General features: G+C 40.3%; 1 protein-coding gene across 3 annotated transcripts in view; it reads left to right on the plus strand.

Moving 5' to 3' along the window:
• SMG6 (SMG6 nonsense mediated mRNA decay factor) overlaps positions 1 to 15,471 on the plus strand; it is a 191,333-nt gene that overhangs the window by 14,921 nt on the left and 160,941 nt on the right. For all 3 annotated transcript variants that reach the window (XM_032457457.1, XM_032457456.1, XM_032457454.1), the window contains exon 8: positions 83 to 295. In XM_032457457.1, coding sequence (XP_032313348.1) covers positions 83 to 295 — 213 coding nt within the window. The remainder of the gene's footprint in view (positions 1 to 82; positions 296 to 15,471) is intronic.

The following is a 15,471-nucleotide window of genomic DNA, read 5'->3' on the forward strand; positions in this document are numbered from 1 at the left end:
ACAGAGTCAGGTGAAGTGAGCACTTGTCTTTATTGGCTGAATCCCAGGAGAGCCTGAACTTACACGTTTGTATGTTGTATAGGCAGAACAAATGGAAAAGAAGCAACATGAGGAATTGGAACTGAGCCCTGACCAATGGCGGAAGGGAAAGAAATCTACTTTCCGGCATGTTGGAGATGACACCACTCGCCTGGAGATCTGGATTCATCCATCCCATCCCTGGTCCTCCCAGGGCACTGAGTCTGGGAAGGATTCTGAGCAGGAGAATGGGCTGGGCAGCCTGAGCCCCAGTGATGTAAGTTCCTGAGGGTAATGTAATGAGCAAGACTAGCTGAGTAAGCATGAGTGCCTGGTACATGCAACCCTGAGGGACAGACACTTCCCGTTAATCTTGGGGAAGGCAAATCACTTCAGGTTCCTGAAGTTCTGGTCCATCTCCTCCACTTAACACTTCCCTTATATTTGTTTTGAGCTTCCCTCTCTCACCACTGTGTGGCACTGTAGAACTTAGTAAAAGTAATTTTTAAAATGAAGATTAACTTAGTATAGGATAAGAAGTTTTTGCTGCTTGAGTTCATAGTCACCAATATGATGCTTTAGGATTCTGTGTGGGAGCTGTGAAGCTAAGGAGAGTGCACAGTAGTTGGAAAACTGCAAATTGTGGTTCATTGTGTCTTGAGAGTAAAATTTATAGAGGAGTGGTTTGGGGGGTGAGCTGGGACCGGGCTTTGAAGAGTCATGCAATAAGTAATTTGACCTTTATCCTGAGGTAGCAGGGAGCTACTGAATGCTTTAAATAGGGAAATGTCAGATACGCCTTTTAGAAATATGACTCTGGCTGCTTTGTGAAAAGTTTGGAGTAGAGTAAGACTAGAAATGAATGAGAAGAGTAGGAGGGTGCTATAATAATCCAAGTGAGATGTGAAAAGGACCTGAACCAGGAAATGGCTTTGGAGTTGGGGAGAAGTGAACAGATATGAGATACGTTGAGGTAGACTCCAAAGGGCTTGATTGGACATGGGGAGCTGAGGGAGAAGAGGGAATCAAAAGTAACACTTAGGTTTCTGGCTTAGAAACTGGGTGAATGATGGTTCATTCCCTGAGATAGGGAATATAGGGGGAGTTGGTTTTAGGAGAAAGGTGATGAGTTTAGTTTTGGCCATGTTGGAATTTCTATAGGACATTGATGTGGAGATACTTAGAGGCGATCAGGTTACTGAAGCAGAAGATAATAATCTTGGTCAGAGATGATGGCATCCTCTTATAGATGAGAGAGAGTTGATTCAGCTACTCAAGGAAAAAAAAAAGCATAATGATAAATAGGTTGAAGATCTAAGAAAGGAGATGGATGGCAGGGAGAAGTCCTTGCAGAGGATGACAAAAGAATACAATCCAGAGCACAAGTGACGGGATTAGTCTGAAAGAGGATGAGCAATCCCTCTTTCTTGTGCTTGAGGGAAAGGAGGAATGGAAAACTGGGGATGCCTGTAAGTTTGTGGGTGTTGTAGGAGGAAGATAAGGGTGAGCCTTTTTGATGTTTTCTGTTTTCTCTTTGAAGCTGGAGGCATGGTCGTCTACAAAGAATGAGTCAAAGGTGGTGGGATAGGAGGACTTGTCCTTTGGGGTTTAGTTTAAAGTTTCCATTTATCCTCCTGTATCATTAATGTTTAGCTGTTTTCTGGATAACTTTGAAAGCAGTCATCACTTATAAATGAAACTACCAACTTCATATGTACCATGGCGTGCGTAGGGCCCCAGTATATCAAGGTGCTTCAGAGGGGTTGCCTTTATGGTAGACTCCCTCACTGTTGCCTCTTCTGGTTTGGACGATACCACCCCAGACTGGAAGTCTATTTGAATAAGAGATAAGTCGTTCTGTTGGATTAGCTCCATTGTCTATCTTTAAAATGAAAGCAACAGTGACAACTTGAGAAAGCATTTTATGGCTTTCTTTGGCCTTGGCCTCAAGCTTAGGGAATATCCCTCATAAAGTTATAATCTTTTATAGATCTCTGTCTTCCATTAGGTGTTTTACTTAATTTTTAAGTAATGTGTTTGTAAGTTTGTGTTTTTATTTTTATGTGCATCTCAGAGAAGGCATTTTCAGCATGTGAACTGTCATTGGATCCATTACATTTTATTAATTATTTTATTTTTAATTATACAAATAACATATGAATATATTTTAGTAAAATTTCGAGTAATTACAGATGTGTACAGAGTGAAGTGTAATTTGTTTTCTGAACTGTTGGTGAAGCTGTTTGTACATTTTCAGCCTATACATCATCCTTGGGTAATTACTTCCCTTAATTTCTTTTAAATTTACATCTCTAAGTTTGGGCTTTTAGTTCTATGCAGCCAGCAGGAGGAAGCCTGCAGTTTCATAGCTCTGTTTATCCAGCCAGGAAACCACACTGCCTTTTTCACCTGTTTTCTCAGGCCCAGACCGTCTTTCCAGATCATTTTCTTTCACGCAGCAGGCCCCAAGAACTCAGCTTGCTTTCTCTGTTCCTTGGAACAGGGACATACAGTTGATGAGAAGTGGGGATTTATTCACAAGCATTTAAGTAATTAGGCATTGGGGATACAGAGATTAAAACAACCCAAAATCATCTTTAACCTTAGGGAGCACTCAGTCATGTGGGGAAGACAGAAACATTATATATTATATATTATAATGCAGGTGTGCCAAGTGCTGTGTTAAAGGCAAGTGTGAGGGGCGGTGGGAACATACAGTTAGAGCACCTAAAAGGCATGGTTAGGGAAGGCTAGAATGAGGAGGCATTTTGCAGCTGAAGGATGATGTAAGGGCATTTTCACTGAGAGACATGAAAGCTTGAAAGAGGTGTGAAGGCTTAGGGAACTGTGAGTGCTTCAGTATGGCTGGGGGCTAGGATGTGAGCAGTGTTCTTGCCAGAGATTCAGGTCATCTTTTACCCCTTCCTTTTCTGTACCCCCATATCCAGTCAATACCAAAAGCTGTTCAATCTACCTTCTAAACATAGTTTAAAAAAAATTTTCTTTTGAGAAGGGGAAATAATTAGGTTTATTTATGTATTTAAAATTTTAAATTATTATTTTTATTTCTGGGGAGGGAGGTAATTAGGTTTATATATTTATTTATTTTTAATGGACATGCTGGGGATTGAACCCAGGACCTTGTGCATGCTAGGCATTCACTCCATCACTGAGCTATACCCACCCCCGACAAACATGATTTAAATTCACTATACTTTTATATATTTCTACTACTACCATCCTAGTCCAAGCTAGCACTATTTCAGTGATACACAGACGATGGAAAGAAAGTTCCTGATGGCCTCTCCACATTTATTCCTAGGTCTTTCTTTTTAAACAGTAACCCAGATGAGCTTCCAGATACACATTTCTGATCATGTTTCTTCCCTGTTTAAAAGTTGTCAGTGTTTTCTCTTTGCTCTTAGAATCAGGTCCATCCTTAACATAGTTTACTGGGCCCTACAAGATTTGGCCTTTGCTGCTTCTAACTTTAGAGCAGGTTTACTCTGTTCCCCTCTTTGTTGTTTTGTGGCCATACTGGCTTTCCTTAAAGGGCCCAAGCTCCTTTCTGGCCCTTGGCTATTGCGTGTTCTCTCTGCCTGCAATGTTCTTTCCTTTTGTCAGTCTCAATACTCTTAAATACTCAGCCTAAATATCACTTCCCTTTTCCAGGGAAGCTTTTCCTGATCCCTGAGCCTGGCTGTTTCCCTTTGTAATACCTAATTAAGAAATTTTAGGTCCAGCTTTGTTGTTGTTTGAAGTCTCTCCTCTGCGTAATTCAAGACTCTGTGAAAGTGGAGTCCGTATTTAGGTATTCACTGCTTTATCCTCATTTCTTTTTTTTTTTTTAATAATTTTTTTTACAGTAGTTTATTAAAAAACTTTTTTTGAGGGGGGAGGTAATTAGGTTTGTTTGTTTGTTTGTTTATTTATCTTAATGGAGGTACTGGGGATTGAATCCAGAACCTTGTGCGTGCTGAACGTGCACGCTGCTGCTGAGCTATACCCTCTCCCCTTTATCCCCGGTTCTTGTATACAGAAGATTCTAAATCTTAGTTTAGTATATAAAGGAGGGGATGGAAAGTGAGAGATGAGGCTGGAGAAAATAGGAGGGGCCAGATCCTTCATAAATACTAAGAAGTTTGGATATATATGTGTTTATATATATATGTGTGTGTGTGTGTGTGTATATATATATATATATGTATAAAAATATTGAGGATTTTAAGCAGAGGATGACTTAATTAGGTTGTGTAATGATCATTCTTTTCAACACTTCTAGTATTGGAATAGATTTGTTTTTAAAGGGAACTTTTTAAACTGCAGAAGTAACACCCATTCATTGTATTTAAATCAATCAAAAATGTACATATAGTTTAAAGTGAGAGTCACTTGTGTTCTTGCCTTCAAAGATACCGCTGTTAACTATTTTATGGAGGTTTTTCCTGACCTTTTTCTAAGCATTTTTAAGTGTTTTCATATACTCACATACCTGCAGACACGAAATACATTTGACAAAAATGAGATTACACTATATATGCTAATATACAATTTGCTTTTTTGAATTATCAGTTGGATATACCAACAGTTCTGCTATAATGTTGTAATACATGCATTCCTAAAAATCGCTGTGCTATGCAAAATCACGCAATAAAAACCACAGAGCTTGCAGGGAAAATGGGGTTAAGGGCACAACACTCAAAAACTTCCTCAGTGACATATTTTTTGAAAAATGTAATGAACCTAGTGAAACAGCTGTACAGTTTTATACATATTCATTGGTTAAGGAATATGTAAATACTGTCTTGAAAAGTTTGCTTGTAATCAAGTGGGCTTTGGAACTCACACTTGTGAGTTATTGTGAAGTGGTGGATGGAGGGTTGAAATTGGACGGGCAGGTATAACACGAGATGGGAATAGGTGTGGCACATAAGTTCACATGGTAGTTGGTGGATGTTTGGGGTGTGTGCGTGTGTGTTTTGTTTGTTCCTGTGCAGCTTGGTTCAGCTGGGTGCAGTTTTCTGTGTTCACTGTTGTTTCTCCTGAACAAAATAAAAATTTGTGTTATGCTCAGATTGTTCCTTAATATGTTGATCATGATGGAACAGATCCACGTTTTCAGGACAAGCATTATAGAAGAACCGACTATGTTTCCACTTGTCTAAGAATGTCTTTTCTTACTATGTTCTTAGTATGGCTGCATGATGTTTCATTATAAATATGTGTGCCATTTCTTTAGCTTATCTATATAATTTAAATATTTGTTGTGCTTTGCTTGCATGTTCATTTTAGTTGTCCTTTTTGGGTGATTCGCCTTAGTAGGAATTGCTCCTTTGACAACTCCCAGAGAGTTTCTAGCACATACTGCAAAAATTCAGATCCATGAAATAAGAAACAGAAAATTTGGTTTCAGGTGGTTGTTCATAATGATAGTAAAGTCCCAACTAGTTTGTTCTCTCTCTGCCAAGCATGGGCTTTGGCTTTCTCTCTCTGAGTGGCTGCAGGAGGTTTGCTTGTGGGTTGTTGGTTTTCAGCCTTGAGATGTGGTTTGGGTTCAACATGCAACCTGGGGAGGGATTGCCAATCTCAACTGTAAGTGGCATCCTCTGAAATTATTGAGCCTCATGTTTAAACTCTCTTCCTGGCAGCTAGGCCACTAGAATTCGGTGTCGCCAGGGTTCTAAGCATTCTTTATTTAGTGGATGTGCCTTCTGCTATGCCTCAGCTCCCTTTGGAAATCAGAAAAGGATACTGCTTAGCAAATGAGTTGTTGCTGTTAGTGAGTTAATGTAAGGGTATGAAATTATAGTATTAGAAATAATGTTGACATTGAAGGTGAGGGTCTCTGATGGAACTGCTGAGGATTTTCTCAGACCTGATTGCTCTGTTTTCAACACCTTGAGTGCAGTGTAGCGTGTGTCTGCTAGGGAAGAATGAACAAATGATAATGGGAGCTGCTGACAGATGTTTGTCTCTCAACCTTTAGTGAATTCTGTTCTGGCGTGATTTGGTTTACTATTCCCAGCAGTTTCCTCAACCTGCGATTGTGATATGTATAACATGCTAGGTGCTATGTGTAGAAAATATGTCTTTAGGCATGTGAAATGTCATTGTATATTTGGCGAAGCTCTTGCCAACCTTCCTTCTCTTTGGCCCCCCTGAATGTGTTTTGGGATTCAGACTAGATTGGACCTCAGTAGCTGCTAATACCTATTATTGGGCCTTTCCTTATTTGAATGTGTCATACCTTATTTCACCCACCAAATGATATTGTTTGCTTTGGTCTTTTTCCTTTTGCTCCTCTTCCTTCTGTCACATTGCATTATTTATTTAATTTCTTTGCATAGTATCTTTTTTCAGGACTTGTTTAGGTCTGAAATGTAGCACTGTCACTGCTGAGTTTTTAGAGCAGAAGGCTGTGTTCTGGGTCCATTGCTTAGCCAATTTGGTTTGCCTGTCCTGTTGTGCTAGCTTTGTGCTAAGATTGTTGAGATGAATATGACATTGTTATTTCCTCAGAAAGCTTGGAGTCTAGTGCATGGATAGCAAACTTTTTCTGTAGAAAGCCAGATAGTAAATATTTTAGCTTTGTGGGCCCATATAATCTCTGTTACAACTGCTCAGCTTTGCTGTTGTAGTGCTAAAGTAGCCATGGGTAAAATGTAAATAAATGAGCTTGGCTGTATTCCAATAAAACTTTATTTAGGAAGACAGGTGGCAGGCTAGCTTGGGCCTGTGGGCCTACTTTGCCAACCTCTGGCCTAGTGGCAGGAATGGCTCCATAAACAAAATGTTTCAGTTGATTATTGCCGTGTGCAGTCATTCTGTTTTCTAAAGTCACCACAGACACTGAATGAGTGCATACTGAACCATTGTTCCTAAGAGAAATGCGGGGTTAGTTTCCTGTGAGCCCTAGTTTCAAGATCTTCATCAGTTGATCAGTATGTAATCTTGTTTTATGTATGTTTCTACACCTTACTTAATATATTGTTGGTTCAGTAACACTAAACTCCTGGCCAACAGCACTATAACTCACCTAACACCCTTATCTAACATGCGTATTTTCCCCTTAAGGCATGTCACAGCTTCCTTGTGTTTAGGAATACTCGATGTCCAAAAATAGAAAAAAAGGAATACTAGATGTCATTTCAGCACTGCACTTGGTGACTATTTTCATCAGCACACAAAAATGTGGAAAATGTGGCACTAAATAGGCCACAGAAAGGACACTTGTTTAACATTTGAGAGCTTGAACCAAAAATGCAGAGAAGCCACCTTGTTCTGTATCAGCTGGGAATGTGTATATCGGGCAACTCATTTTTTGCCACTCTATACGTGTTCACACATGACTGAAAGCATCAGTAGTATTGACTTTTGGGTTCCTAATACATTTTAGTGAGTAGGTGAATTCACAAATAATGGGGACTGACTGTATCATGGTAAATGTCATGAGGGAGGTATGTGTTGGGTGCCATGAAAGCACAGAGAAGGGCACTTGGTCCAATCCTGGCAGAGGCACAGGTTGTGGTGGAGAAAGGGAGAGCGAATTTAGAAGGCTTCCTGAAAAAGTTAACGAGGGAGGATGAGAAGAGAGTGTTCCAGGTAGATGGAACAGCACGAGCAAAGGCAGAGAAAGCATGACACAGCATGGGATTTGCAAGGTGTCTGAGTCTTGGAGGATAATGTGAGCGAGCTGGAGTGATAGAGAGACCAAGCTTTCCCCAGGAACCACTTTCTTGTTCGGTGCTGTGGTATACGTGGGTGTGGTGGTCAGTAAGCTGGTCCTGTATAATGTACTTCTGGATTCTGGAAGTAACAGCTTGTTTCTGGAATTTCTCATTGTTTACTTGTCACGTCTGCATTGTTAATTCAACAAAAGCAGGACTGTTTCATTCATTAAATTTGGTAGGGTGAAAGTTGACTGAATTTTTTGCCCCACAGTTTGCTAATTAAAATTTGAGGACTACTGTCTTAGTGCTTTAGGCATTCTGAACTTGAACATGCAGAAGATACCAGTGTTTTCTTTGTGTCTCGGTGGTTGGAGAAAATTGCCAATGGCTTCGATTAAATAGGGCAAAGCTTTTTGTTTTTCATTTTGATGTATTTATTGCTTTAAAAAATTTACAAATTGAATACTTGCATATTGTAAAAAGTTTGAAAATGCAGGTAAACAATATGTTTTTATCACCTAGAGATAAACACTTTTAACATCTTAGGGTGTGCACTTCCTGCATGTTTATAGGGCACAGCGTTCAGCTAGCGCCCATTATCCTGGGAAATCAGAAGAGAAAAATCCATGCCTAATTTTTAACCCAGAATCTGGTTTGAAAAGTGGTATTCTAATTTCTTAGGTCAACACAGTTATCTATATCTTGCTCTTTATCAAAGTAGCACAGTTAGAGTGACACCATAATGTCCTTTCTCTCGTGCGTAAAGAGAAGTTTCTCAAGCCACATGAATAAGGAAGTGAGTTCAAGAAAGGTTAGACATCTAATAGAGCTGATTATTGTTTTTGAAAGATTGAGTCTGAAAGGATCTATTTCATGAGAAGGCATCTTGAGCTAGTGATAAATTGGGGCATGAGGGATTAATTTGAGGCCCCCTAGGCATAGAACATTTGTGACCTTGTTTGAAAAGCTGGATTCTTGTTGGAGAAGTTTCTATGCAGTAACGTTGGGGTTGGTTTCTAGGTGGGTGGGAATAGAGATGAAAGATCTAGTAGAGGAGTGATTGCCTTTTAAAATATTTTAATTAACTATTTTTGAATAGGGTAATATGTGTGTTTATATATAATATAAATTGTGTGTATAATATGTATATATATGGTTGTCTACATTATTAATGGCATATTATACACACTGTTATTCACTTTTAGTTTAGTTTTTTTTTTTTTTCATATTACCATTGGACTTGGTTGTTGGGAGATCCTTCCATGAGTGATTGTGTCTCTCTAGAAGTTGACAGCTTGATAACTTTTATTAATTTTGTCCAACATCCTATATGTCAGAGGCAGGATAGTGCAGGTGTTAACAGCTTGGGCTTTGGGAAGTCCTGAGTTCAAGTCCTAGTTTTTTGTTTTTTTCTTTTTTTAATTAAAAAAAACTTTTTTTTTTCTTTTGAGGGGAAGGTAATTAGGTTTATTTATTTATTTATTTTAATGGAGGTACTGGGGATTGAACCCTGGACCTCGTGCATGCCAGGCACGCACTCCACCACTGAGCTATACCCTCCCCCCAAAGTCCTGGTTTTACCAGAGACTTTGTGCATGTTCCTTAATTCACCTGAGCTTCAGTTCCCTCATTTGTAAGGCAGTGATAACAATAGACAGAATAAGATAATGCTTAAAAAGAACGATGAGTGGTGTTTAGTAACTTCTCACACAGTGGTGCTGGTAGTTGCTGACATACTTCTGTTTTTGTTATAATGATCCTTTAATCTATTAGGTTGAGTTTGGCCTTTTTCACTTTCTAAGTGAAGTGTACAGTGAGACTTGGTAATTCACAGACTGCCAGCCCACTGTCTAAATGCAGACCTTTCATTAGATCTGAAGAGTTTCATTTAATTATGAAAAATTTCAAATGCACATAAGAGAAAATAACATAATAAACCACTCCATTACCTGTCACCCATATTTTCCACATTTGTTTCAGCTTCTCTTTCCCCCTACCCTCTGCTGAAGTATTTTAAAGCAAATCCTAGATATCACATCACTGCATCTCCCTATATATTTCACTTCCATACGTGCCTTTTAAAAAATTATGGACATTTTCTTACATACCACAGTGCCACCTTGCCATGCCTGTTTTTGATGTCATTTAGTATCTGATCTATAACTTCATTTTCAGGATTATCTAACAAATGTCTTATAGTTGGTTTGTTCAAATCAAGATGTACATGTTATTTATGTTTGTCTCCTAAGTCTCTTTTAATTAAGACCGATTTTGCTTTCTCTTTTAAAAATTTTCTTCATGTCACTAGCTTGTTAAAGAAGCAGGTGATTGTCCTATGGAATTCCCACATTCTGGATTTGTCTCTTTGTTTCCTTGTGGTGTCATTTAACCTGTCCCTTTGTCCCCTGCATAACTATAAATGAGAGTTAACTCACAAATGTGGTTAGATTCAGGGTCAGCTTTTTTGGCAAGAGTACTTCATAGGTGGTGCTCTGTGCTTCATTATGCACTGCATCTGATTATCTCATTAACCAGATGGTCCAGGTGGTACAAATAGTGAATTTTGCTTGTTTTGTTTTAAAATTACAGTCAGTTGCCAACTAATTCTCAAAACATCAAGATCTGGTGACAACTTGTCAGAGCTGAGTAGTGGCTACCCCCTTTTAGTTTGCCACTAGCCCCTGTACCATTATCACCTACATTGCCTATGTAGGCATTTGATTTTGTGTTCCATGCTTTAAAAGTGTCTCCAAAGCAAGTTACTGCAATCCAGGTTTTTAAGAAGTATTTAAGTTTCTCAGAGATTCAGTTTAAGGTTGGCAAGTCCACCCAAACAGGCCTGACTTTGGGTACAGGAAGTGTCTTAATCTTTGGGCCATGGGTGTTTTGCTGGGATTTGTGTGACATTGTCATTGGTGTTGATCCAGAAACCAGTTAGCAGTGTGTCCTGATACTTGGCTGGCTCACTGTCTGCTGCTCAGTAGTGAGCCTAAGGAATCAGATGTGATACCTAATGAAATTGGTACCTCTGGGAATTGAGGCCCCCTACAGAGCTCTGGGACACTGTCTTTCCTCAACATCCTGTTGCAGCCAGGTTTGGTGAAAAGTGAGAAGTTACACTGCCTGAGTGTGTGCACTGAAAAGCTTCAGGCTGTGTTTTAGTAAAGTCTGAATGCCATTCACCAAACCAGTTGGTTAGAGTAAGTTTTTCTGGTCTCATGGAGTTTTGCCTGTCCCCAGGCCTTTTAGTAGTTATCTGAAATCTCTGGCAGCATGAGAACCTTGTTTGCAGAGGTTTGGGAATCCAGCTACTTGGAGTTTTGCATGCTGCTCCTGCCTGAATCCCTTATGTCCGTGTTTCTATGGTGTTTTTTTTTTTTTTTTCAAGGCTTTATTATAAGTTGAGAATGATGATTTTCTTTCTGACTCTGAATACATGGTTTTACAAGGCTGGATAATGTATGAGCGTGTTTTTTCCTTGCCTTTAATCCAGAGTCCAGCAAAGTAAAAATTGGCCAACAAAGGAGCACAGCTTCACTGTGGGAAACCCAGGTCAGGTGGCCTGTAGCACAGAGCTTTCACATGCTCGACTTGTTATATTTGTTTGAAGGCTTTCTTTTTTTAAGTGTGGTGTGCAGGTGGCATTTTCTTCAGACCTGTCCTTTGTCTTGCTTTTCGGTGCCCCTTGCATAGTTTGTGCACCTGAGTGCTGCTGCTGCTGCCGCCGCCACCACCTTGCTGAAGAGTGCTGCAATGTGTGGGTGATCCACATGTAATGCCTCCACCTTCCCCTCGGTCCCTCCGCCCCCACCCATGAACACAACTGTAGATCAGAGCATGGTTTTAGAAGCCTGCCTCCTTGGGCACAATGACTTGCCTTGCATTGGAGTGGGTTCCAATTCCTAGAGCTGGATCACTATCCTTCAGGTTGGCAGTTCCAGAGCTAGTGCCACTACAAGGCTCAAAATAGCTTTCAGCCTGATTTCCTCTGGGTAGTATGAGCATTGATTTAATTTACAGTGATAGAGAAGTGAGTTTCTATGCTAGTAGGTAAATATTTTGTTCGTGGTAACTCGGTTATTTCATTGCCCCATAAGTATATCGTCATAGCTGAGCTGAGAAAGTTAGCTTAATTTTTTGGCCTTATGAATACAAAGATTTCATATCTGTAAGGTGGGTATCATGCAGTTTTTCTGGGTTGCTGTGGGCATTATATTAACTTCTTGTCACTGGTATAGCCGTTTCCTTTTGTAAAATAGGTTGTGGAGTGTACCTCATGTCATACTCTTCTACCCTGGCTGCTGTTTGAAAGTAATCTTCTCTGAACTGAGATTTCACACCGTTTGATGACAGGAGTTCATACAAGCCTTTTTCTGTAGGAAGAGGCTGCAGATTGGCTCTCTCTTCCTGTAAGAAACAGCATGGTCAGGCCCAGGACTGGAGTTTGCAGATACTGATACTGTGAGTTTGCTATGAGAAGCAGCCCTTAATAGGCAAGGACTGGGGCCGCCTGCCTGGATTACTGCTGGACTCTCGGGCTGATGTCTGCCTTTGTCTCTTTGTGGTTGGCAGTGAGTGGAAGTTTCTCAAAGTACATTGGCCCTACCTACAAACCCTTAACGCCCCATATGACCTCGGTCACCAAACCACTTCAGGGCTTTATTTTTATCCTAGCCGTTTCGTTTCAAGATGCGAGGTTGGTTTCTTTCCTCTAGCAGAGCAAAGTTCTCTGGGGGGGAAGAAACAGTGCCAGGGTGCAGTTGAGGCTGGTTAGACACCAAAACCACACTCTTCGTCTTTCTGGGCTTGAGACGTGACATAAGCCATGCTGCAAACACCAGCTTCCACACAGTGAAGAAACCTTGTCAGATACTCACTTTATTTATTTTTTGTGTGTGTTTATGTTTTTTGACAAGTAAAATGTAGAAGAAGGAAAGGGGTACCTGCTTATTCTGCCTCAGCTAGAAATCTAATTCTAAGAATGAACACTTTCTTAAAATCCAGTATTTCCCAGCTTAAGGTTTTTCATCTTCCCCAAGGGTGTTGATGAGAACTCTCACAACTCACCAGGTCTCAGGAAACCGGATTACCAACATATCCTGTTCGCGTGCGTGTGTGTATTCTGTGTTACCCACAGGCCACTTTCCACCCCACGTGACCTTTAGTTACCATCCGGAAAGTCAGGACCCAGATACCAGTCAGATTTTCCAGACTTTGGTTTGGTTTAGACATTTCAGAAAATGTTAACAGTAGTAATTTTAAAAGACTTGTTGAGTGGCACACATGGTGAATAGGAAGTTATATATCCTGAAGGGAGGGGGAAAGTGCCTGTGCTCTTTTCAGTAACACGTTTGAAAAAGAAAATTTGCTGCTGAAATGCACAGGGTAGGAGAGGAGAGAACTATTTAACTGATTAGAAGTCAAATACATGCTTCAGTTCTTAGGTTTCAAGACTAAATACTGAAGTTCATGTTGCATTCTTCAAAATTGTAATGTTCATTATTGGAGTTGTTTATAACACACTGCATGGCATTTTATTTTAATCAGCATCTGTCAATATAGATGGACTGTTATGAGTCAGGTAATGCTGTGAAACGGGTAGGTACAAGACTGCCGATGGCCTGCAAGCTAAGCACGGTTTATTACATTCTTACATAGGGAGTTGTTTAAAAAGAAGCAGAAGCACATTTGATGGAGAAATGTATGTGGCCCCCAAGGCCTAACCTATTTACTGCTTGACCCTTTGTAGAAAAAATTTGGCCCACTACTGCTCTTGAAGCTGGGAGGGTGAAGGCAGTTAGCCCTGAGGTCCTTCATTTAGGACACTGATTGTTAGTGAGGGTGTTACTGCCCTTGATGGGACAGTTCATTTTTCGAGCGTTACCACTGCAAGATATTTAGCGTTCCTGGCCCTGTCCACTAGATGCCAGTAGTTGGCCCCCACACATTTCCCAGTACTCCCTGGGAGGAGTGGCATTATTTGGGTTGAGAACCACTGACTTAGAGCCTGCTGAGATAAAAAAACACCTTGTTAAAATTTCTTCCTTCATTTCCTCTCAGTCAGAGAAACGGACTTGGGATTTGGCCCTTCGTGGTGTAGGGATCAGCCACAATGAGAGAGAATTCAGGCACTGGTGGAAGAGGCAGGATTTTCAGTGTAGAATAAAGGGGTTATAGGCAGGCCATTTAATGAGTGTGTCTGTTGCTTGTTTACCCTTCAAGAATTGTTGAGATTGATGTGTGATTTATGAATGGTTTGTTTTGATGTTGGCCATGCTTTGAAAAGCATGTTCCTCTCTGTGTGAGAGGAAGAGTGGCCATCTTTGGCCTTAATGTCCAGATGATTCTGAGATCTGTGGGAATCCGTATGGTGTACTTGAGAGACTTGTTCAAAGCCAATGTAAAGACGTAGTTTTGGCATCTCCTGAATAACCTGATATCCAGACTTAAGCCAGAACTCTGGGGTTAGAGAATTTTCCAGCCTGGGAGAGTTGACTGAGAAAAGTCCTCCTTTGGCTCCTTACCAAGTTAGACAAGGGAGCAATCAGCTGCTGAGCTCCAGCCAACTGGAATGTATGTACGGGTGTACTGTAAATCGTCCCTTAGGATCCAGCTCCTAGTCTGTGAAGCGCCTTCCAAGTAAGAATGAGACCTTACACTGGATCCATGTTCAATCCGCAGCTGCTGTAGGAAGGAACAGAGTGCTGAGGTGATGCTGCGGTGGGAGCAGCTTGCTCTGTATAGTAACGCACTGCCTGTTGTGTGGGTAAGGGAAGGCACCCACCTTGCTGTTTTCCCCATGTTGCCTTTCTCACTAGTTTCCCATGTTTTCTTAAATTTCTGACCGTACTCACGGGGAGCTGTATCTGTAGTTTTGTAATCCCTCTCTACTCTTAAAGGCCCTAGGATTTCATCCGTCTACTCTGTTTTCACTGTCTTGGGTGTGATGTTTGGGCTGAGATAGAGAATATGAAATAGTTGTCTTCTTGGCTTGTGATCTTACCCTAGTCGGCGAACTCTTTGTCTGGCTCTAGGGGGAAACTCGGGTTTTTTCCCCTCTTGGAAGCCTTTCACTTTACTCATAAATATTTAATATTGAAGTTACTGCTCAGTTTTATTTTCCCCAGTATTAGTATATAGACTCCCTAGACCAGAAGGAACTTAAAATACTGTTAAGATGCTTTCTGATGCTGGAGTCCCTGTAAAATATATTTACCACACATTTTTATTATTAAGAACTTCAGTGATTTTTCCAGTTGTTTGTCTTCTGTCTATTCACTGATTCAAAATTTATCGAGTATCTGCTCTGGGAATCACTAGGCATCTCTCCTCCTATTGTTCTTTCCATGTCATTCATGCCTAAAACCTGTACCCAGGTGACATTTTGGTCCCTGGTTGTATTGCTTTGAATGAATTGTACTTTGGTGTAAAGTTATTAGCCTGTATTAAGACAAATAATAAAGAGACCTAGGGAATCATTGCTGTTTGCATTACATGGTGTCTTCTTTGTGGAAATCCATGGGAGAAATTTCTGCTTTTAGTATGGGAGATAGTCATGATGTGTGGGTGTTTTTTTTTTTTTAACCTCATGTACATTTATGAATTTGTTATTCAGAATAATTCTCCATTTTAATTGTTCCAGAGGTTAGAGCTGAACTTGTAACTGGTTTAAACAAATGTGAAGGATTTCCTGGCATGCATGTGTGTCATGTCTTTACTACTGCTGACCTCTAATCTTTTTCCCTTTGGCTCCTCTTTCTTATTTTTATTTTCTCTCTCAGTA

This window comes from Camelus ferus, chromosome 16, assembly GCF_009834535.1.
Source record: "Camelus ferus isolate YT-003-E chromosome 16, BCGSAC_Cfer_1.0, whole genome shotgun sequence".
NCBI classification, from domain to species: Eukaryota; Metazoa; Chordata; class Mammalia; order Artiodactyla; family Camelidae; genus Camelus; species Camelus ferus.